Raw genomic sequence first — 24294 nt, 5'->3', positions numbered from 1 at the left:
AGTCCTTTTGTAACTTTGAATGATTGCTTAAACAAATGGTTGTAAGTCGAGAACTACCTGTAATATACCAATGGTAATCTAGCAAAAAGTAATGAATGAATTAAAAAATAGGACCCATAAGTTCTCTCATGTTTGTTACTTTTCTAAAGGGATCCCATCTTTTCCAACCTATGCAGTAAAAGTAGTTGCTGTTGTGGGGGAAATAGGAGGAAGAAGGCATGCCAGTGTGTTCTCTGCCTTGAGTTATTTGTAAAAAAATAAAAATGGAATACAAGTAAATAAATATAGTTTTGGAATTATTCTGTTGTGTATATAAGTTGAGAAGCTGTCAACGGTACCCATTTATTTCTGGTTTCATGGCACCAGTTTGGTTTGGTTTGGTTTAAAAAAATTAAACAACATGAGTGGCAAAGGAGGGTATTAATTTTGTCTTCTTTTTGCATGATGGGACACTTTTTTTTATCCCAAGATCCAGAGGTATTTGGCAACAGGTCTGAACTCTTCTGTTAGTTGGTTGGATCGTCTTGGTAGACCCAGAAGCTAAGCTAAGCAAGGTTGCAGTGGTGGTATTCAAAATTTTTTATTACCAGTTCTGTGGGCGTGGCTTGGTGGGCATGGTGTGGCTTGGTGGGTGTGCCATGGCATGGTGGGCATGGCTTGGTGGGTGTGGCAAGGATACTGTAAAATCTCCATTTCCACCCCACTTCAGGAGAAGGATACTGTAAAATCTCCATTCCCTCCCCACCCCACTAACCTGCTTTCCAGCTCCATTCTCCTATGCAGGGCAACAAAAGAAGACCCAGCCGATCAGCTGGGACTCGGGAGGCAGAGAATGGATGGGGGTGGGGCCAACCAGTGGTGGTATTTACCAGTTCTCCGAACTACTCAAAATTTCTGCTACTGGTTCTCCAGAACCTGTCAGAACTGGCTGAATACCACCTCTGCAAAGTTGGGCTTAGTACATCAATGAGAAACTACATCTCAGGGTTGTAAAATAAATTGGAGGATTTAACATAAGCGATATGAAATAAAACAATTTCTGTATTTTTCCAAGAAAACGGTATGAGGCATGCTTTTGAAATCAGTAGGAGCTTACCATGGTTTGAATAAGGCCAACTTTTTTATCAGTCAAGAAAAGGAAAGGTCAAAGAGAAGATGACAGCAAGCCACCATCCAGCTGGTTTTGTGGGAGGTTGGGGAGTAAAAATGGACTGGCATGGAATTTTACAAACAGATTGCACTGTGTTGAAAAGCTTTCGTGACTTTCTCCATTAATAGATTTGTGTGGATAAAAATATATAGTAGAAAACGTGAGTCTTACAGATAGAAGGCAGTGTTAACCAAATCCTTTTATAGCTCAGTTCTCCTGTGCAGGGCAACAAAAGAAGACCCAGCTGATCAGGTAGGACTCGGGAGGCAGAAAATAGATAGGGACGGGCCCAGTCAGAGGTGGTATTTGCCAGTTCTCCGAACTACTCAAAATTCCTGCTATCGGTTCCCCAGACCTGGTCAGAACCTGCTGAATACCACCTCTGGTAACATCTATAGGGAGACTTTTAATGTTCTTTTCAGCAATCACCTTCCAAGTTTGCTTACAGAATTTAATTTGAAATGACCTTTTGGGAGGAAGGTGAGGAATATTATTTGGGGCAAAAAGGTTAAATTGGCCACTAATATATTCAGTTGTTGTTCAGGGAATGAGGGTATTAAATTTGATTGCTTATTTACCCATGGGGTATCCAAAAGGGGGTGGTTAAAAAAAGAACACAACTACTCCATTGAAACCCCTCTTTTTTCTTTTACATATGTTAAAGTATTGGAATGTAGTGATGACATGAATCCTCAGGAAGGAGGGGGTGCATTCCAGAAGAGTAAGAGGCAACTTAGTGCAGATATTATATGTGAGGAAAAAAGGTAAAGACACCCTTTCTTTTTTAACAGATTAACAGTTTAATGGAGTTGGAAAGGACCTTATAGGTCATCTAGTCCCCCTGCCCAAGCAGGAGACCCTACACAATTTCTGACAAATGGCAGTCCATTCTCTTCTTGAAAGCCTCCAGTGATGAAGCTCCTACAACTTGCAAAGGCAAGCTGTTCCATTGGTTGATTGTTCTCACTGTCAGAAAATTTCTCCTTATTTCTAGGTTGAATCTCTTGTTGATCAGTTTCCATCCATTATTCCTTGTCTGGCCTTCAGGTGCCTTGGAAAATAGCTTGACGCCCAGCCCTTCAACTATTGGAACATTTCCTTAATGCTTCACAGAGTTCATTGTAGATATAGATAGCAGAGTCCTCATTCTGCCAAAATTTTGTCTATAGGTATGAAACAATAAAGAACTTGGAAAAATTGCTATGTGTCATTCTTGGTTTTGAGCCTAATAGTTATGTTGCAATAAAGGTATTCAGTCTGGTGTTATAATTCCCATAAATTCAAGTCACTGTGTTCTGTGGGCAAGGATTATGAAAATTATAGTCCCATATCAACAGATACAGAATTCCTGGTACAGAGTAACAAGTATAATTTTTGTATCTGATTTTCAATTATGTTTTTATACTATTTCAGATTTTATCAAACATTCCATAAAAAAGAAATACTGTGATATCATGCTTTTATTTATTTATTTATTGTCCTTGACCGATGGACAAAATTTATTTAATGCTGTGAACTTACAAGATTTATTGATCAGAAGACTGAAACTGATTTGGTTTTGGTTTTAATTTTCACAGTGATTTCAGTAACATACATTTTGTGTTACTGTACCTGCTTTTAAAAAAACTGTTCTATGTCTGTTTCTAACAGAATTTCTTTTGGCATGTTTGTCAGTATCAATGATATTCCATAGTAATTGGACCAAAAGTGACAGTATAGGCTCTTCTGTAAGATGAGAGACCAAATTATTCTAATGCTGCCAAAAATCAGTGACATTTTCAACCCACTTGATATCTCTAAAATGGTCAGATTTATAAGATGAATATCTTAAGCTAGTGGTGTTTTGATTTCCTAGTTTGACGGTTAAAAACTCTCATTGCTTTTCTTTATAAATATGAGTAATTGAATATTAACTTTATTTTAAAAGAGAAGATAGTAGCTGGAATGCTTAAATTTCTAGTGTGTTGTTGTTTCTACATTTTTTAAAAAAGCTAATCTTCATTATAAACATAAACTATGATTTTGTTAATTGTAATTTACCATTTACCACAATGATATAATTGTGAGCTACTACAGTGTATAACTGGTACAGTGCCACAAGAGAATTCACTCATTATTTTAAACCATGGCTTGTATACCCTAACTATGGTGTAGATGCCATCACTGGCCTAATTCAAACAATAAAATCATATCTCTCTAGTTCACTATGGAATGGAAAAGAGTTCTTTCCTTTTTACTAGCTTCTATATGGGCAATCATTTGGGTTTTTTTTGTGGAAAGATATTCACAAAAATGTATGAATATGCATAATGTGTAGTACGTCATAATTATGGATCCCTGCATTTGTATATTTTAAAAAGGTCAGGCCCTGCTGTTGAATGCTTCTTTAAAGTATCAGCCAGATGTTTTCATACTTGAGAATAACAAATATAAAAAATTCAGCAACACCAGCATTTTTGTTCGGTGCTCTTAAAACACCATCTTTAAATGGCTTCCCAGCAGATGGGTCTCTGAAAGCTTCTGTTTAATGAAGACTCTGGAGGAGATATATGTTCTCTGCTAATCTGCTGTTAGGATTGATTTAAGTCTGGCTGGAAGATGGATTGTGTCTATTACTGATCTGGCCATACTTATATAAACAGGTGGAAAGTTCTCCTCTGTTGGCAAATTGGCTAGAAGTTATGTCTGTGCGTAGAGAAATGCATATGGTCACTGAGACATTATATAAAAATCCATAATTAAGGAAGGCAATTATAGTTGCCCCTCAAGGGTTAAAAACTTTTGGTGATTGGATATTTGCTTTGAAGGAAGTTAAAGACTTAAAAAGATTTGAAGATAAGTGAGTGTATGTCTGTATCTTGAATAAACAATGACTTTCTTTGTTGGCAGAATGCTATGAATTATTTCCATGTTTTCCTTTAAAGGTAGATCTCAGGTACCTTTGCTCTACTCGTTTCATTTTGTGATGGGATTTGCACCTTGCACTTCGCCATCCTATGGCTTGTTTGTAATAACTGCCTCAGTCTTTAAACTTGGGTTCCTCTCAGCACACACAACAGGGGTTTGAATTATAGTTCTGAAAAATTCCTGTTCCATAAAAGCAAAGAACTGAGACAAAGCAACAGCAAAAGGAACCAGCTTTTGTCTCCTGCAGCACTTATTTCATTATCAGGCTATTTTTAAAAATAATCCATCATGAATTAATATAAACATCCTTGACAATGAAGGTGGTAGTTAACTTCTATAAATCACATTTGTGGTTTTCTTACAGAAAGAAAGAACCATACAGTATGGTGGGAATCACATCTGTAATTCTTGTGCATCATTCTTAACTATTTTTCCCTGAACTGTATTTTATCTAATTAATCTGGTATACAACAGATGTTTCTCACCCTATATAGTGAACACTGTCTATTAAAAAAAAGGAAATGGTACAAAAGTCCCAACCCAAAAACCACCTGGTGAACTACTTATGTTTCACTTCTCCTTTGATTTCTATGATGCAAAAAATGGGGACTGTTTCTCTGACTAATGATAATAGGGGTACTGGAAAGCCCCTTCATTCTTACTGGTAGGTTCCCAAAGATTAGCGACATGCAGATGGCAACACTTGGGTGGCTTATCCAACCTAGAAGTGGAGTGACGACTTCTTAGATTTTTAGGGCTATAGACTAGACTGGAGAACTGAAAAAAAAAATATTCCTGAAGATGGTAATGGTCCTCTGTTCCTGTGCTGTTGCTTATATGGCCAAATTATATGAAGTCAACATATAACCTTGACTTGAAAGACATTTATCTTTACTTATAACTTTTCTAACTGCAGTGTGAAACAAAAGTTAAATAGATGTGTATCAAATAGAATGAAAATGTTCAATATAGTTATCGTGTTACTCTACCGTTCGGTAAGATCTGATGTATAATTCCCTGCTATGTCTATTTTACGCAATTTTTTGCATAAGATAGTGTAAACCCACCCATGACAGCTGTAATATAATGTTTAAACCAAGCTTATATGGCTTGTTCCACAAACCATGTGTGTTGGTTTGTGTCTGCAGCTGTTGAGCCACCCTATGAGCTATCCAGAGTCTTCTGTCAGTGTTTCTGGATTTTGACTCAGGCTTTCTCATAGTAGCCATAGTTTATTGAGTAAATTCAAATTGTTGATTCCATATATAATGCAGGTTCAAAAGCTATAATTAATGAAGATCAGTGGTGGGATTAATGCACCATACCAGACCCAAATTAGAAAAGCAAGTAGAGTATTTTGTGTCATAAGTTGTACAAATTCAGGTAATAATGTGAGGTCAAAATTATTTTTTAACAAAAGGAGAGAGGAAAGAACATCAACAAGAAGGGCTTCCCAGGTCTTTTTTAGTCCCACATACTAGTCCTGATATAGTTAAGCATATTTACAAATCCGGCATTTTAATATAGGAGATAAGTAAGCACCTATGTCTTTGAACTGAAATACAATTGAAAATATATTTTGTTTAAGTTTTGTGTGTACTTTCTGTAGGATTTCTCTAATTTACTTCATTACATTGGGGTGGGTGAATTGGGCACAAATTAAAAGGTTGCAGCACTTTGCTCTTGGTTGAATATATATTATCAAAAAGGAACAGCAATAGTTGACTTTAAACATTTAAAATCTAAAATCTACAACTTGTAAGTGTATTAATAATGGACATAAACCTTCTTTAGCATGTGTTTGTAATATCCAGTTTGATGTCATTCATGCTTCACAAATATTGTAGAATGAGATCATATGCTATGAGATCATATTAGCAAATAGAGCAGATATTTAAGCATCAATAAAAAACTGCATAATTTTAGAAGCTGCTGGAAGCCCATGTGACATCAAATTCATATTAATATATCATACTTCATTATTATTTTGATTTTTTTTGAAAAATAATATCTTTGGCCCAAAAGAAACCAATTTTCCCCCACAAAAAAACCAGTTATGTAAACCAAAATGCAAAAGCACCCTGTAGAACAGATGCAAAATATTAGGATTTTTTTTTTTTGCTCAGATTAAGCCTATTTGATCAGCCTATTTTGCCTGAAATAGCCTATTCAACAATCCACCTGGCAATAGAGTAATCAAGTGCTTTGATTCTATGTCTTTCTCAGCACCCAAACCCGGAATTTTGAACAACGGTGGCTTGGAATTAGCTAGCTTGATTGTTTTCCACGACTTTCTCCTGCCAATGGAATGGATTAAGCCTAATGCAGAAGTTCCTGTGGTTTATTTAGGAGGTCAAGAATTTATTTTTGATTTCCAATTATGGATTTGTTTGGAGGGGAGCAAACCAAAATGCCTGGAGTGTGCATGTCATGCTAAAAGAGTTTAGCTGTTCTCAGTGATAGGGAAAGCCAAGTGGAAGAAATTGAGCAGGATGTGCCAGGACATTGTTTATATCTTGTTAAGCCAGAAATCTGACCAATTGCAATGGGTAAGCACAGCTGTTCTTTTCATCTATACTTCAAGCAGAACTGTGGCACTTTATATTTACCCTGGTGCTGATTTCTTAAGATTGCCACCTAAAATAAATGTTCTCTTTCCTCCCTGCTTATTTGTTTGCTTCTTCATTATCAAAGAAGAAAGGGTTATATCTCTAGGCAGAATTAGATGTCCAAATAGACAGCATCCATTTTCCTTAAAATGTATCTGAAGTAGTTAGGCATTTGCAAGTTGCATAATAAATCTATGCATTGCATATCTACAATAGATGAGAATTGATTAATGGTTGTATTGTAAAGCCTTTGCTCTTACAAAATTAATGTCAGAAGTAAACTTACAGAACAGAAAAGTTAGAAAATTCCTCTTCAGATGCTGTGATTCTCTGTGTATAAATTATTTTGCATTAAGACATATTGATAAAAGCCAAGGAATCTTACAAATTAAGTTGAAAAATCATGGCACTGCTTTAGGGACATAACAAAATCCTATCTGGATCAAAATGGATTTCAATTTTTTTTAAAAAAAATTATCAACTATGGTAGGTATTGAAACTTTTTATTATTATCTATATATCTTAGATCTGTATTTCACCTATCCCTTAAGAACTGCTGGGGGGGGGGGGGGTGAGATCATTCTTCATTCCCATAATAACATAGTGATGTAGATTGAATGGAGAGAAAGTGATTGGCTTAAAATCCCCCAATAAGCTTCCATATCTGAGTGTGGACCAAAAATAACAGATAATCAGAGTTGGAAGGGACTTTGTAGGTCATCTAGTCCAACCCCGCCTCGCAAGCGGGAGACCCTACACCATTTCTGACAAATGGCAGTCCAATCTCTTCTTGAAAGTCTCAAGTGATTTCCCACAATTTCTGCAGGCAAGCTGTTCCATTGGTTGATTGTTCTCACTATCAGGAAGTTTCTCCTTATTTCCAGGTTAAATATCTCTTTGTTCAGTTTTCATCCATTATTCCTTGTCTGGCCTATAGGTGCTTTAGAAAATAGCTTGACCCCTTCCTCTCTGTAGCAGCCCCTCAGATATTGGAAGACTGCTGTCATGTCTCCCCGGGTCCTTCTCTTCACTAGACTGGCCAAGCCCAGTTCCTGTAACCGTTCTTCGTATCATTGTACTTCCCTTTTAATTTTACACTGCTATATAAATTCCAGGTGGTATCACTGGAAATACTGATTGTAGGAATGGAAACTTCTACAGCAGATACTCCACTTGCTAATACTATCTCATAGGGTATTTTTTTTCTTTGTGGAGGGAACAGGGTAGCCCTGTCAATTATACAGCTACTACTAAAATTAAAAGAAGGCAACTGAAGATGTGATGCCTTAATGGTTGTCGAAGAAAAGTCTGGCAGTAGCTAGCATTAACTTTTCCATTCCCTTTGTTTTCTCCCATGGGACTTTAAGGCAGCCCGAAGGACACTGTACCACACCTGGTCTCAATTATAAGGTAAAATACTGAGAGCGCTAGAGTGTGGGTGTGTGAGTAGACGCATTTGCAAACGTTTGCAGCCAAGGGAGTGGAGCAGCTATCAGCAAAACAAGCAACTGAGTTAATGAGGACTTGGATTTTACCAAATCAGCAGCTGACAAGGTGAAGGAAGTGACAGAGCTAGCAACTTCACCCTTCCAGTAGAGGAACTACAGTCAACCAGTAGCTTATGAAGCATGTTTACCTTCTCCTGTAGAATAATTTGAGAAACTACAAAATGAACGCTGCAGCAGCAATTTGGAAAAGCAACTGACAAGCCAACTTGTAGGTGGCTTAAAGGTAGCTGATGACTTTGGTTGACATTCAAGTGACCGATGGTTATATAGATGGTGTGGGAATAAGATAGGCATAAGTAGGAGTGTAGTTATAGTATAAGCCTAAATTATATATATTTTTTGTTAGTAAAAGCACCTTGGAAACCTAGAGAGGATAAAACTCTATATGATGCTGCTCTGTACCATTTCCCCAAAGAACCCCTCACAAAGATCTACAGCACCTTTTTCTATGCTCATCCTGATAGTTCTTCCAATGAGATGATACATTTAGTTGCATTTCCTCTCAACTATAAATAGACTTTCTTTTATCCTTTAATTATGATAAAAACATACACTGACCTTAATCAATGATAGACATGTTCCCTGACTAGGGTACAATCCTCTGTGGGTTTTTTTCCTTTCTAATATAGTGAGTACACTCTGTTATAATGTAGTTTGTTCTTTAGTGTTTCCTAGTTCGTGTTGTACTTAGAGGTTGTATTGTCTCCAATCTCTGGGAAAAGGAGATGAGTATTGACAGAAAGGGAACTGGTCTGACTTTCAGAATCCCCAATGAGGCTTTTTTGACTTCTCGCTATCAGATGTGTCCCCAGTGCTAGCAAAACAAATGAAAGATCTAGTACAGAAGATCTGTGAAGGAGACATATGACGGAAAATAAATTATTTTCATTTTTGGTACATTTAATACTACTATTCATATGCTCCTTATGGACTTTTTGCATAAAAGTGAAAAAAATAATCTTACGGTTTTGAAGATTACATAGAAATAGAAAGAAAAGTAATATGACTTATTTTTTAGAAAAATTGAAATGTATTTGTACTTATAACAGCTGTGAAGAATATTGGAAGGTGTTTTTTTTAATACTGTAGCTTTTTTTATTTTTCTTCAACTTTTTTATTTTCTTGAATTTGTTTTCTTTTTCTTTTTCACTACTGTATCTTAATTTTGTTATTTTTTTTTTCTTTAAAAGTTTTGTTTAAAATGGAATTATGAATAAAAAAATGTTCATTGCACTGAGGCTGCAACAGGTGAGCTAGAGTTGATATTTATACAATTCTGTATGATTCTCTTTTTTCCTTTCTCTTCTTGCTGAAGTTAGTAGTTTCTGCTTTGATAGTGTTGGACATTATTTTCTGCTGAAGTTCTAGCTGTATAAGCTTAGGTATCTGCATTGCATCCCAAATCAATACCTAATTTGCCTTTTTTTCTGATTCCAGGAAGACTCTCTTCTTTTAAGAATCAACTATAATCCTTCCTTTAACTAATATCAGCTACACTGGGTCCATAGGAAAAGGGAGTGGCTAGTACTTTCTAACTTTCCATGGTTTGCCCTTAAATACATAATGGAGGATGTATTCATCAGCAGCTCTGAATCTCCATTCTTCAGCTATAGAATGATCCAGTTTCTGGGAAGGCAATGACAAGGCTTACTGAGCTGACCACTCAGCTTTCTAATCCTTTAAACCATGGTCTTTTATAGATTTTGCTTCTTAAAAAGGGTATTCTACCTGGCCATAAGAAGAAAAAAACTAAGAATCTAGTAGATTCATACTTCCAATGTTCTTGCCTATTGAGCGGTCAAATATTCCCCCATACAGCTGGACTCCTCTTGGTATTATGGATAAGTCCAAGTTATTGTTTTATTGACAACAACGTGGATAAGTGTTTCATTTTACATGTAAGTATATGTGTATTCCCAATCCATGGGATTCCCTAATGCTCTTTCTTCCACATTTATTTAAAGTTACTGTATCTAAGTATTCTCCCCTTTGAAGAATTAGTGCCTGATGTCATTTACTTGTTTGTTCATTTCTTTGCATTATTTTCATCCCCTTAAGTTCCTTACAGTGGTGGGATTCAAATTTTTTTTACTACCAGTTCTGTGGGCGTGGCTTGGTGGGCATGGCAGGGGAAGGATACTATAAAATCTCCAGTCAGAGGTGGCATTTGCCGGTTCTCTGAACTACTCAAAATTTCCGCTACCAGTTCTCCAGAACTTGTCAGAACTTGCTGAATACCACCTCTGGTTCCTTAATTTAAAAGCAAAAACAGTGTCACTTACAAGTCTCCTAAAGGTTCTGGGCAAAATCTTGAGATATTCAGAGGTACATGGAATTATAAGCAACACTCTTCTGTGGAAGGGGCAAATATCTGGTCTTTTTTTCTGTGATTAATGGTTGGAGAGAAAAAGGCCCCTCGTGTATTTAGGCTCCATTAAATAACACGTTCATGCAGTTAGTGTCTCCTACCTTAAATCCACTGCAGTTTTATAACTATCTGAACAACATTTTGTTGGAGATTGCCCTATTTCAGTCCCCATCACTGTTGCCTTTGTTCAATGCTCTTTTTATATAGTTGAATGTTCTTTTTTTGTAATGAAACTTGATAGCAAACTACAAAAAGCTTCACATCCCCCCATCCTTTCCATGCAACAAAATGTTGACATTAAAAGTTATAATGTTCCTTATTTTCCATCTATCCACCCATTCAAAACCCCATGTTATTCCATATCTCTTTACTGCAGCAAAGAACAGGATTCTTCTCCTTTGCACCCTAAGCTATAGGCAGCTCAGCTTCTGGTCAAAACTCTTTTGTTTAAGTCCATTAAAGTTTCTCCTTTAAAGCTGTCAGCCAGACAAGACCAAAGAAGGGTTCCTTTGCAAATAATTCCCTGGTTTCTGACCAACAGTTTAAAACATTTATTTATGATTTGTTCCCAACCTTGCATATAAAACTTACAGAAATCTAGTTTGGACAGTTAGCTTCCTATTTTAACCTTCCTGTTTTCACTTTTGGTCAAAAAGAATGTTTATCGTCCCGTTCATCATTCTTAAAATCCTTTGTATGTCTCATTGAAAGCCCAGTTGGGAAGCTAGCAATTTGAAATACAAATTAAAAACATAAAATACTTTTGTAAAGTTGTGTGTTTCTTTTTATTTACTTTAGAAAGTAAATATGTACTTAGTGATCAACTGCAAAATTTTATTACCAGACTCACCCAGGCTAGTAAGACCAATGATGTTAAGAGTATTGAACTTTTGAGTAATGGCAGTAGCATGAGAGTGAAGTCTCAGGGCTTGATGCCCAATACACAATAAGCTTGTTATTCAGTTGTACAGCTCAATTATCCACTACATGTTTGCTCAATCAAACATGTTTGCTTAACCTGAACCCAGTTTTGATTAAGTGCTTATGAGACATCACATCTATATTAACTCTCAGCATCCACATAGATAGATTTTCTCCATGACTATCTATCCAAGAATCAGTTTAGATTTCCATTTATATAGGGTTTTTTTCCCTCACTTTAATATGAAAAACCATTTCTACAACATGACTGTTGCTGCTCAACTCAGCATGGTTCACTCTGGAAGCTGCAAATAAATAGCTTGGGGGCCTTGCTGTTTGTTGTGGATTGTTTACGCCTGCCCTAATGTGATATTAAATTTCTCTGTTTGACATGTAAGACAATTCAGTGCATGTTAATTTAGAAATGAGTCATGCAGGAAGAGGATCAAAGGCCCAGCTTCTTTGTCATTTGCCCTGAAAAAAAGAATACAGGGGAATCTTAACATGGAGCACGAAAGGAAAAGCAGGGCTAAGCAAATGCATTATTTCATTCCTTTGATCACAGTTCCTTAAGATCTAATCTGTAGTGCTTATTTCCTCCAAATTATATGGAATATTCTCATTGCAAAACCTGCCTAACAGCTTTCCTGTATGTTTAAGTCTCTTCAGATTAATCAATAATCTGATCTGTGAAGGAAAATACCTTGTGTAGTATATGTGTGTACGTACGCACATTTGTACACATAAGGTAAATTTTCTCTGCCCCTGAAAGCCTTCAAAACCATGCAAAAATGTAGACTGTAATCAAATGTAATAAAACAAAAAAGTAAAAGCAGCTTATTTAAAACAAGCTAAAATACAATCAAACTCCTATCCAAGGGCATCAGAGTCTCTAAAGCCTACAGCTTCAGGAATTGGGGGTCAATTTTAGCTCCACAACATGCATGGAGATTGTTTAAAAATGATGTGGATTTTATTTGCAAACCTTGCGTTTTGTTGAGATGTGAAGTAGCCCCAAGGCTCCCAAGAGGAAGAAAAACATCTTGGGTGGTAGGATTATGTGGGAAATGACTGTTGAAAGCTGAATTTCAGTACTGCATAGTGTAATGTGTAAACAAAGGAATCCTTTGGTTTGTGTGTGATGCTGGGGATCAGTTTTTTTGTCTTTCCTCTGGTGCGCCTTGTAACATTAGCATAGGCGATATTTACGGATATGCATAAATGCAGGAATGGCTCACAGGAGCTGTTTGATATCTGCCAAACATGGTACTTGAATCAGCTTCAGCATGCTGCTTGTTAGTGCCACAATGTATTCCCACTGTCAAGCTTTACAAAAGGAAAAAAATGAATCAAAGGGCTCTTCAGGCCTCAATATCAGTTCATTTGTCTTTCCCTACATTTCCTCCCCAACGCTGATATACTTATTTTAATACCTCTCCTCGGGTTATTTTAGGTAGCCCAGTTAGGAGGCTATAATGTTCATAAGTAACAATCAAATGATTATGCATGTTAGCAAGTTTATTTACAGATGATATTCAGTAGTTAAATACATTTATGAATGTTATAAATGTATAGTTTCATATGTATATTTCAAATGTATAGTGTTATAAATGTATAATTTCATACTGAATAAGGCCACCATCTGGGATTTAGGGCTATAAATCTCAGTTATACATTTTAAGTGCTTAGGATGATATGAATGATTTGCATTAATGTGTGTCAGGATGACCTGAAACTGTAGAAAGTCTGCACATTTCTTACCTATTACGAACAAATTTATTTCTCTTGAAACAGCCTTGTTCTCATATGAAATAGACATATGGTAGTGCTTAAGTCTTTCAGTTTGAGTGTACTTGCTTGAGTTTTAAATTATGACCTTCCTGTATTCTGTGATTGCCTACTTCCCAATGACTGGAATCAAGCAATTGACTCATGTAGCAACACCAATAGCACTTAGATTTATACTGTATATCGCTTCACAGTGGTCTCTAAGTGGTTTTCAGAGTCAGCATATTGCCACTGACAATTATTTTACTGACCTTGGAAGGATGGAAGGCTGAGTCAACTTTGAGCCAGTGAGAATTGAACTGCTGGGAGTTGGCAGAATTACCCTGCAATACTGCCTTCTAACCACTGCACCACCACAGTTCTTATCACCACAGCTCTTATCACTGCACCTTGTATCAGAAGTTGGTATTATCACACTACCAATAGAAGGCTGTTCGCAGAGATATGTGTAAGGAAGGCCCTACTCTGTTTTTTGTTCAGTTATAGAAGAGACACGACTGGGAACTGCAACGATATGTTGTGGCATTTATCTCTTTTCCTCCATTTGACCAATTCTGAAGTATTTTTGAGTCCTAAGGAGAGAAGATTCTATAGAGAGGCATTCTCATATACTGTACAGATCTATATATAGGTGGTTCTTCACTATACTACAGAGCATCGTATCTATTTTTTTCCCTAGTTCTGAAAGAAATAATAAAATTTTCAATAAATATCCTAGGAATTCACAAAATCTTTCTGGCATGCCCAAAGTGAAACGATTGAGGCAAGATTAGAGGAATGTAAGCAGTTCAACTCAACAGCCTAAGCTACTTATTTCCCATGCTGCTTCTGGTCGTTCCTGAAGCTGACTTAACAAAATTCCAATTCTGACTATAATAGCTTGGGTATGGGGTTAGGTTGATGCTCAATCCATACAATTGGCCGCAATAGATCCTGACTGGTTATTCCCCTGCTTCTTGTCCTTCCTATCCATGGGGAAGACATAACTTCAAGGTCTACTGTTATATTTCTGGGGATTCCTCCCCTCCTCACTAATCACATTCTTTTCTTTTGCTTTCCCAGATGTTTGCACTCATGAATGCCTTCACACCCTCTTCCCAAATTTTCTGTTTTATACTACACTGTATCTCCCCCTCCCCCCAATATACACACCCCCAATCATTACTTTGACGCTGCAGTGATCATGTGGAACCATAGTTCCTTATTCTGGTAGGTAGGAAGGTAGATAAGTAGACAGGTAATTACATATAAAAAGAACACAATGGGGCCATTTAACTTGCTGAAATGTAGAAGTTATAAATACCATATGTACTGTAGTACATGTTGTCGATAATAAAAGTTATGCCCTGATTGTTTCTTAATTGCATCCTATGTCATCTATACCAGTAGTCTCCAACCTTGGTAACTTTAATATTTGTGGGCTTCAACTCCCAGAAGCAAAGCTGGCTAAGGAATTCTGGGAGTTGAAGTCCACAAGTCTTAAAGTTGCCAAGGTTGGAGATCCCTGATCTATACCAATGAAAAAACATCTGCCGGCAGTATGAATTTTTACTCCCTAATATATTGATGCTGCTACCATACAACCCTCAAATTTCTTAGAGTTTTGTGAGAGGTAAGGAATGTGTATGTAAGCCAAATAAAAGCAAAGAAAGATCTGTGAAAGACAAATCGTTTTATAAGTGTTTTATAATAGTAGCCATTATCAAAGATAATGCTGTTCGCAAAGTCTGAGTTGTAATTTTTACAATCATTATTCCCAGTTTTAGTAGAATTGTGCTTAGAACAAAAAACTACAAAAGATAGTTGAATACTGTTAATGGCATATGCATTAGCTAAAATACCAAATTGGAGCAACTATGAAAAGAACAGAGTCCTTTATGAAACAGAGAGGATGTTAATCATAAGTAATAAGAAATAATGTACTGAAAAAGCAAGTTTGTGTGAAGACACCTGAGTGATCTCCTTAGGTCTCCTTATGCCTTACACCAATTTTCCAACCCTCCAAAGCAGAGGAAGAAGCTACAGTGGAGAAGCTACAATGCAATGGAAAGGAGGAATAACAAAAATGACTTCTCATTCCACTGATAAATAACTTCCATCAAGAGTGACTACTAATGACCCAACCAGTTATACTTCCATTCTCTATGGGCTTCATAGAATGCAAGATGTTACCTATGATTTTATTCCAGTGATCCATAAATAACAGAATAACAGAGTTGGAAAGGACCTTGGAGGTCTTCTACTCCAATCCCCTGCTCAAGTAGGAAGCTGTGTACCATTTCAGACAAATGGTTGTTCAATCTCTTCTTAAAAATCTCCACATCTTCTGGAGGCAGCTTGTTCCACAGATTAGTTGTTTTCACTGTCAGGAAATTAGTTCCTTAGTTCTAGATTGCTTCTCTCCTTGATTAGTTTCCATCCATTGCATCTTGTCCTGCCTTCAGGTACTTTGGAGAATAGCTTGACCCAATTACCACTTTTCCCCCCCAATAATATCATTACACAAACACACACACAAACAGACAGCTGTTTTAAACAAGTGTCTTAAGTCACTGCAGTCCCAACTGGATCCTCAACTCACAAACAAGCAATGGCATAGTACTCCATTATCCCAAATTACCCCAAATTACTGTTTACTTCCACACATAATGAGGGCTTCCTCTTGCTATATGGGCTATATGCCTTAGAGAAAGCAGGATCATTTTGAGGTGTAATTAGATTCAGTTTTTGAGCCACTGATTTAGTCTCTGGCATTATCTTCACCAAAACCCACCCCTGAGGCAAGGTGAACAAGATTATCTGGAAAGTTGTTCCTGGTTTAATTCCAATCTTTGGGCAATGATACCATCTTGATGTCCAGTATTAGCATCAAAGAGGTAGTATTATACACATACTACAGGCACAGTTCACTTCTGTACATACAGAAGACTTCCTCTTGATGTATGATACTTAGAGGAACAGAATATTTTTTCGGCAGTTGTGGAAGACTCAGTCTTAAGAGCATGTAATTCAAGCTGATATTTGTATATGGTATATTCAAGAAATTTACTGAAATAATTACTTATGAATTGGGCAATTATATTTATCAATAAGAGAGGTTGTTGAAAGCAAAGAGATGGTACTGCATACATCACTGCTTAAATGCACTGAAAATTAGCTCAAAGATTACTTTGAATTGATAAGGAGTGGTTACCTGGTGAATGTAACCCTTTCTGTAGTGCCTAAAACATTGGCTTCCCTCCCTTTGCGCACTTTACCTCTCCAGCGATCTCTTTCTCTTATCTCCTCTCCAGATAGTTTTTCCTTCCCAGATCAATTTTTCCTTCAATCCAGCTATAGATTCTTCTTAGCCGATCTCTCATCATTTTCCCCCCATTTTTCTGTTGTACAGTTTCTGCTAGAAAAAGAAGGGAAGTTTTGCATACAAGTGTATATATTTGTGTATTTCTGTGTGAGATAGTTTGGGTTCATAGCAGGGGTGGGATTCAAATTTTTTAACAACTGGTTTTGTGGGCATGGCTTAGTTGGTGGGTGTGGCTTGGTGGTCATGTGACTGGCTGGGTGTAGCCAATTCAACATCACTCACATCGAGGCACATATCTCCTCTCCTGGCCTCTCATGACTGTGGGGATGCTGCAACAGTTGTAAGTGTGAGAAACGGTCATAAGTCACTTTTTTCAGTGCCATTGTAACATTGAATGGTCACTCCACACAAACAAAGTACCAACAAAGGAGGAAAAAAAAACTCCAGAGAAGTTCCTGAGATAGGAAGTCCAGTCCTGCCAAAAATGTAATAAGGGTTAACAGAGAGGCAGTTTCTATAAGCAACACCAGAATGTTTCCTTCCTTCCTTTCTTACAGGATTAGGCCAATAATTTCTTCTGACAACCGGTTCTCCGAACTGCTTAGAATGTTAACAACTGGTTCTAGCAAATAGGTGCGAACTGGTAGAATCCCACCCCTGGTTCATAGGACAGAATGGTAGTTATATGCAAAAATGCAGGTCTATTTTTATCAATGGAGTATCTTATTTTACAGCCAACTTTATTGTTTAACAGTAATAAACCTAGCTCAAATTGACTTGTCTTTCTGGGGCAAGTGGAGTTCTCACAGATTTGTATTAAGGATGTTCAAAATGTGTCAAAACATTCCATTTCTCTCTAGAACATACACTAAGGCAGGGGTGTCAAACTTGATTTCACTGAGGGCCGCATCAGGGTTGTGTTTAACCTCCGTTTTCACTAGCAGAGGCACCGCGGGCCATTCATTTACTATTTCCAGGCCAGCCCTATGGGCCGGATCTAAGCACCCTGCTGACCAGATCTGAGCCACGGGCTTTGAGTTTGACACCCCTGCACTAGGGCCATAAGTTGAACCTTGTTGCATTCTTGTTAGTGTCTCCTTTAGTCAAACTTGCATTCTCTTAAGCTACCAAACAAACCCATGAAAAATAGAAGATTTCCTGGCTCTCTGCAACATCATTTTGATTTCCTATCCAATGGCTAACACATAATATCTGCATGAACACATGAAACTCTATAATTGACTTGAGTAGATAGAAGAAATGACTAGGATGGATTACAGCTGGAGTAGCAACTTTAGACTGACAAAGTGTAAGCTGGACATCTGCATGATTTTTCTCCTTTTATATGATATTTTCCTTTTATTCTTCCTTTTTCAAGGGTATGAATTCTTTCATTCAGAGGCATCTTCCTTTCTAATGAATACAGTGTTGCTGTTATGCTGTCTATTTCTTTCTTGGCTCTTGGCTGCTATTTTTTTAATGTAATAATTATTTTGTTATTCATTGCCTTGGTCTCAAAATGGAAAAGTACATATAAATACTTCAAGCAGATGAATCACCCTGTGACAACAGCATTAATAACTTGGATTCATTAACTATAAACTTATAATTTTTTATATTATGTATGAATGATGTCAGACTTGCAAAAACATTGACAATGAAGTGGGTAAGCCATTTGAAGATGAGTTTGTTATAAAGCTACAAGTTCATTTGTTTCCACTTGGTTTTTTTTTTTTTTTTGCTATAACATATAATAAATAATGGCATTTTGTTAATTATAGTCTAGAAACTATTGTAATATAAGAAAGACATAGGTTAGAAAGTAATAATAGGACCCTTTTGCAACTAGCAATGTCCCATAAATAAAGAATGAATATCTATTTTTAATCCACCCATAAATAAAAGGAAGCAGACAAAATCCCCTTTCTGTCAAGGAAGGATAGAGATTTGCGCCAAAGCTTTGCCCATCTATGTGGTGCTAATAATAATGTAGGATCTATAGATTTGACATCTGAAAATAAAGCAGCTCCAAAGATCTATATGGTTATTTAAAATGTTTAGTTTTGAAAGCAAGAGTGTATTTTAAAAAATAAGGAAACAATTGGCTAGATTTCTGGTTCCCACGTTAATGGGGAAAGTATAGTTTGGGTTTTTTTTGTTTTTTGTTTTTTTTTGAATGAGAGAAATAATGCAATGGACAAATTCACCCATATAGAGGGTATGATTGCTCTCACGTATGGTGGATATAGAGTTGAGGTTGCTATGTTATTGGGTTTCCTGCAATATTTTGCTGCATAGACTTTTGCAAAAATGACCTTGTAGGCATAATAAATTGTTCTACTGATATGAAGCAGATGGTAATATTTATGTCCTAGGTGGGCTTGGTACAAGGACTCAAATGTTTAATTGCATCAGGACTAGTGCAGTGTCACCAACTGGGTATTGGGAGTAGAAATGATTTATTGCCTATTAATCTACGACAGGTTGGACATTCTAAATGTGCTGGTTCACAAGAGGAATGGAATGCTGAGTGAGTAACTGTGCAGGTGTGATTATTATTTGCAAAACTATTCATTTCTGAGGAAAGCATATTTGTGAGATATCAACATTTGAGGAACGCAAAGTTTCAGTTGCTTATGAACTTGCTGATATATTATCTATTTATGCTGGAATGTATGAAAAACAAACATCCTAGGTGACACCAAAGGCGAAGAAAGGTGAAAGCATGACTTGATAAATGTTCAGTAAAGCCAACAAAGAGGCTGAACGGAGAAGGTATTTAAGCTATCTTTTAAAAGGGCACATCTTGGTACTCAAAACCAATAGTAACTTAGAGTTTTCAAGCAAAAATACATTGGCAACTGAGAATAAGTTCCTTCATTTTCTCATTCGTGTTTTGTTTTCTATATCATTTATCATTTATCATATTGGTTATTTTGTTTTGTTATTTTGTTTTGTTATTTTGTTTTAGCTGTCACCTGAAATCATTTTTAAAAGGGATAAATTAAGTGCAATTTTATCAACAGCTTCACTGAAGATCCTTATAAACCAATTAAGCAACTCAGTAAACCCCCAAAATTAAAACATTAACGTGTTCAACTGGACCTAATACAGCTTGCAGAAGAAATGTGTTGGATTCAATATATGTGAAAGAATGTAGATCTAGCCAGGGGAAGAGAACTATTTAGGGAGGAAAAAAAAGATGTCAGTTCTTAGAAAATAGAAACATGAGCATAAAACACAAAACAACCTGTCCCTGTTTGTATAAGATAGGGCAGAAAGTAAATCTGACAGACTTTCAGGATTCTGTTTTTTCACCCTAGAATCTAGAATAGAAAGTCATGTGAGTTGATTTATATTGATGAGATAGGATCAGCCAAAAAGATTAATAATATTGGGAAAATAAATTAAGTTGTTTGTTTCTGGGTAGAATTGCAAACACTTTGGATCTTTAATTGGTTAATTGTTGCAAAATAACACAACTTTGGGGTGTATTCCTGCAGGCTGAAGATAATACAATAATAAAATATATACCATTATGTTCATTACCTTGACACTACTTCTCATAACAATTGCAGTAATACATTGTTTATTGCTAACCTGGTACTGATCCTGTATGTTCTTACACAAGTTAGTGAAGTGATTGTTTTGAATAATGTAGGTTATTTCCTTAAAAGGGAATAGAAAACCTGATGCCATACAGATATTTTAAACTACCAATGTGACAATCACCAACTTGGCCATGAGGAAGTATAATCCCTGTTGGAATCCAAAAGATCTGAAAAGGATCAGACTGTGTCCCCTTGTTCCAGACTATAAAAATAATGGAAATTGTCAATCTTTTAGTGATTACAATATTGCTAAAACATGGCAAAGGGAAATTAGAATACAGCACTTAATTTAAAAAATTGGGGGGAAAGAGGATGATTCAACTAATATATGTGGAAATCCAATTTACACTTGCTTAAGAATAACTTTCATCAAATTCAGTTGGACTTTTTTTTTAAGTAGACATGTAGGAAAGTGTTTGCTAAGCATTTAGTTTTTATATTATATTATGTATTTCTGTGCATTAGTTAAGAAATGGGATGTTACCAAGCATTGTGTTTTGATTTAACATGCAACGGTTAGTAGACTGGTTAAATATTCCTGTAAGTCATGTTCTAATTGCTGTCTGATACTGTATGCATTTTTATGCACGTACCATAACAGATTACTGATATACAAATACTGCTGTGTCTGAAGATCTATATAAATACTTAGATGTGAGACTAAAGAGATGGAAATGTATCTCTTGGGACTAATTTTAGATGTTCAATGTTAGCAAAGATTCCACTAATTTATGAGAGCACTCCATTAGACTGCTGGAAAATTACTGCAGTTTGATCCTGTGTCTTGGTTTCACTCTGCTATATGTAGGGCTGTCATGGCCACAGCCTAGACCAAGAGAAAATATTTCAGCATGACAGCAGCTAACACAATAGTCTTGTTTAATGTTTCCCTGTAAAGCAAGCATCACACACAAAGGCTACCACAATCAACAATTCTGTAAATAACCAAAGCAGCAGCAGATGGCAAGAAACTGCCATCTTGACTTGACTTGTGGGAGTTGATGATTGTGGTATCCTTGTCAGAGCTGCTTGTTTGAAGTGTGTTTGCAGCTCATTGATCATCAAAAGAATGTTAAGATGCTAAGAATTAGTGCCTGAATTTGCTAGCTTTCCTTTTCCCTTTCCTGTCATTTTTCTTCCCATACTTTTCTTTAGAGACCAGGGGTGTCAAACTCACTTTGTCATGATGGCATCACTTGATGTATTGGGACTTCCCACCCCCCTTCGCTAAACGGGGCATGGGCATGGCCAGCTTGTGATACATCCGGCCTGCGGGCCATGAGTTTGACAGCTCTATTATGGGGTTATCTTGTTTTCATTAGTAAAATCATGCTAGTGGTGTTTTTGGCTTGAACATTTAGGAAAAAAAATATTGAAGTCACAGCAGTCAGGGTAAATGGATTTTTGTACTAATGAACATGTTAACTACCACAAATATCTTTACAATGAGTTGTAGAGAGTTGTTAAAAATTCTCCTTTATTCCTGAATATTGCCTAAATCACTTTGCCTGTGTTAACATTGGCCATTTCGCTGAAGATGAGAAATGCACGTTTCCCCTCCAAAACCTGAATTAATCTAAGGACAGCGAATATTTTTATTATGGTTGCTTGCACAATCAGCCAAATGTTCAGACTGGATTTGGCATTTTTATCCACCTATCGAGTTCTTCCTAAGAACCTGGGATGGGCAGATGTGGTTGTTTGATGGTGTTAAAGGCACTGTCACAGGATGTAAGCAGTTTCAAGCACAGCTGCCTTTTGCTGATAGTGAATCTGCCAATGTTGATGGTGTTCAAATGGTGTTTCAGATAGTTGGGGATTACATCCAGAGGTGGGTTTCTACCGGTTCTGTCCACCTCTGTAGAACCGGTAGCTCTGAAGAGTAGCAGACATAGAATCCGTTCTATGTCTGCTGATGTTTTTGCCCACCTGCTCACCTGGGCTCTTACCTAAACTTTATTTCCTGGTTTTTCAACTTCAGCTGCCGAACGAGGCACAGCTGCAGTTAAAAAAACAAGAAAAGAGGGCTGTTTCAAAGGCTGCTTCTCTGAATGCAGACTGCTGATGATGATTTACAGGCATGCGGCTCCCAGCGTGCAGGAAAGCTCGTAAATCCCAAACTGGTAGTTAACCCTGTCGTATACCACCCCTGATTACATCCAAGGCACTATAGTACTACAAAGTAAAATCCAGAACAGCGTTAGGTTATTTGCTGATCCTATTTATAGTTTCGCAGTCCCTTTCCTTCATGAGAATTTTAAGTTCTTAAAAGAGCGAATGTAACATTTACTACTTCCATCTGGATTGGTTTGCTCATCAACTAAGCCACAAAAAGGTGAAGAGGTATCTAGAGTTGTTTTTTTAATTTACATTCTCTATTTCTAATTTAAAACAAGCACCAAAACAACTTATCTTGGATCACAATAAATGGAGAGAAAATATCCCTGATACTTCCAACTGCCCTTTCAGGTCTGTCTCTCTTGACACACAACCCCATCAATCAGTTCCTTCTGCTCGTGGACACTGGAAAGCTAAAGATAAGATCCCCCTTGGAAAGTGAAGCTGTTTCTATTATAAGGATGTCATACCTGGTTTACTTTAAGAGACACATTTCTAGAGACTACAGCACTGTATTCTTATATATCACATGTTGTATTTGAATTCATCCATAATATTCCTGGGGAAGCATTATCCTCTCCTCACAATGCATAAGCTCTACAAATGATAGGAAATTCCATCCTTTGCTTTCATTCATGATTTAGCTCTAAAATAGCCCTCTTGCCTTCTTCCTGTCTTCTGAACAAATTCAGAAGGCTTCTGGAATCCCAACAAACTTTATCCTTAGACTGTCTACTATTGACCTCACCCCTTTCCTAAGAGGTCTGAAGCGGGCGTGCATAAATGCACCAACATGCCTACTGTCCCTGTCCTATTGTTTCTTTTATTCTTCTTATATGTACCCATTTCATGTATTCATAACTATGTATATATACTTATACCTATTATCTTGTAAGCGATTGATAAATCAAAAATAAATAAAATTTCTTTTTGTTGTGTTCATGAATGCTGTTAAAATACTGTAAGTAGAAAGTGAAAATGTGGGAAAAAGAGGAAATAGACTCTTGGGATAAAGTTTCAGCACTGATGTACTGAGACCTGTCCTTCTACCAAGGAAAAGTACGTTTTGGTTTTCAAAAGAGAAGTTACTTTCTCCTCCTAAACAACAAGATTGGTTTGCATTTGGCCACCAGATTATTGAAGCTGAGACTCTTGGTGTTTTTCAGGAGATGTTGCTATGAGGAAAGACATCAGAGATGACTGATGTTGAGCCTGTAGTCACAGATTTTGCTGCATCAGGACGGGCTGGACGCCGAAATGCCTTACCAGACATTCTGGGTTCTTCTGCTGGAGCTGGAACATCAGAACTGCCACACAAATTAGCAGAACTCTCAATGTCAGATGGTAATCCTTTTAAGAATCAAAAGCTGTTAACTGTTAGAATAACTAAGGAATGTTCTTCATTAAGGCATCATTATTACCAAGTAATTTTCTAAGGATCTTTCCAACTTCGAATAGTATAGTATAGTATAGTATAGTATAGTATAGTGTAGTGTAGTGTAGTGTAGTATAGTATAGTATAGTATAGTATAGTATAGTATAGTATAGTATAGTATAGTATAGTATAGTATAGTATAGTATAGTATAGAATAGAATAGAATAGAATAGAATAGAATAGAATAGAATAGAATTCTTTATTGGCCAAGTGTGATTGACACATAAGGAATTTGTCTTGGGTGCATATGTTCTTAGTGTACATAAACAAAAAAATAAAATACATTCATCAAGAATCATAAGATACAACACTTAGTGATAGTCATAGGATACTAATAAGCAATCAAATCAGACTAGAAAACAAATAAAACAATATAAGTTGTAAAGATACAAGCATCATGGATATAGCCATAAGAGGGAAGAGATAGGTACTAGTAAGGATGTGAAGAATAATAGTGTACAGTCTTAGTAGTTAATTTGACAGTGTTGTGGGAATTATTTGTTTAGCAGAGTGATGGCATTCAGGGAAAAACTCCTTGTGCCTTGTTGTTCTGGTATGCAGAGCCCTATAGCATC

General features: G+C 36.6%; 1 protein-coding gene across 3 annotated transcripts in view; it reads left to right on the top strand.

The window, feature by feature from the left end:
* Nucleotides 1-24294, top strand: part of PKIB (cAMP-dependent protein kinase inhibitor beta) — a 37132-nt gene that overhangs the window by 10817 nt on the left and 2021 nt on the right. For 2 of the 3 annotated variants that reach the window (XM_087941954.1, XM_026705446.2), the window contains one exon: nucleotides 23451-23628. In XM_087941954.1, coding sequence (XP_087798080.1) covers nucleotides 23481-23628 — 148 coding nt within the window. In that variant the 5' untranslated portion in view covers nucleotides 23451-23480. The remainder of the gene's footprint in view (nucleotides 1-23450; nucleotides 23629-24294) is intronic. The other variant, XM_087941964.1, reaches the window with a different exon arrangement.

The sequence above is a fragment of the Pseudonaja textilis genome, chromosome 1 (assembly GCF_049901715.1).
Source record: "Pseudonaja textilis isolate UNSWEBS1 chromosome 1, rPseTex1.2, whole genome shotgun sequence".
Classification (NCBI taxonomy): domain Eukaryota; kingdom Metazoa; phylum Chordata; class Lepidosauria; order Squamata; family Elapidae; genus Pseudonaja; species Pseudonaja textilis.
Note: the sequence above shows the minus strand (reverse complement) of the source record. Positions and strands in the feature narration are given on the sequence as shown.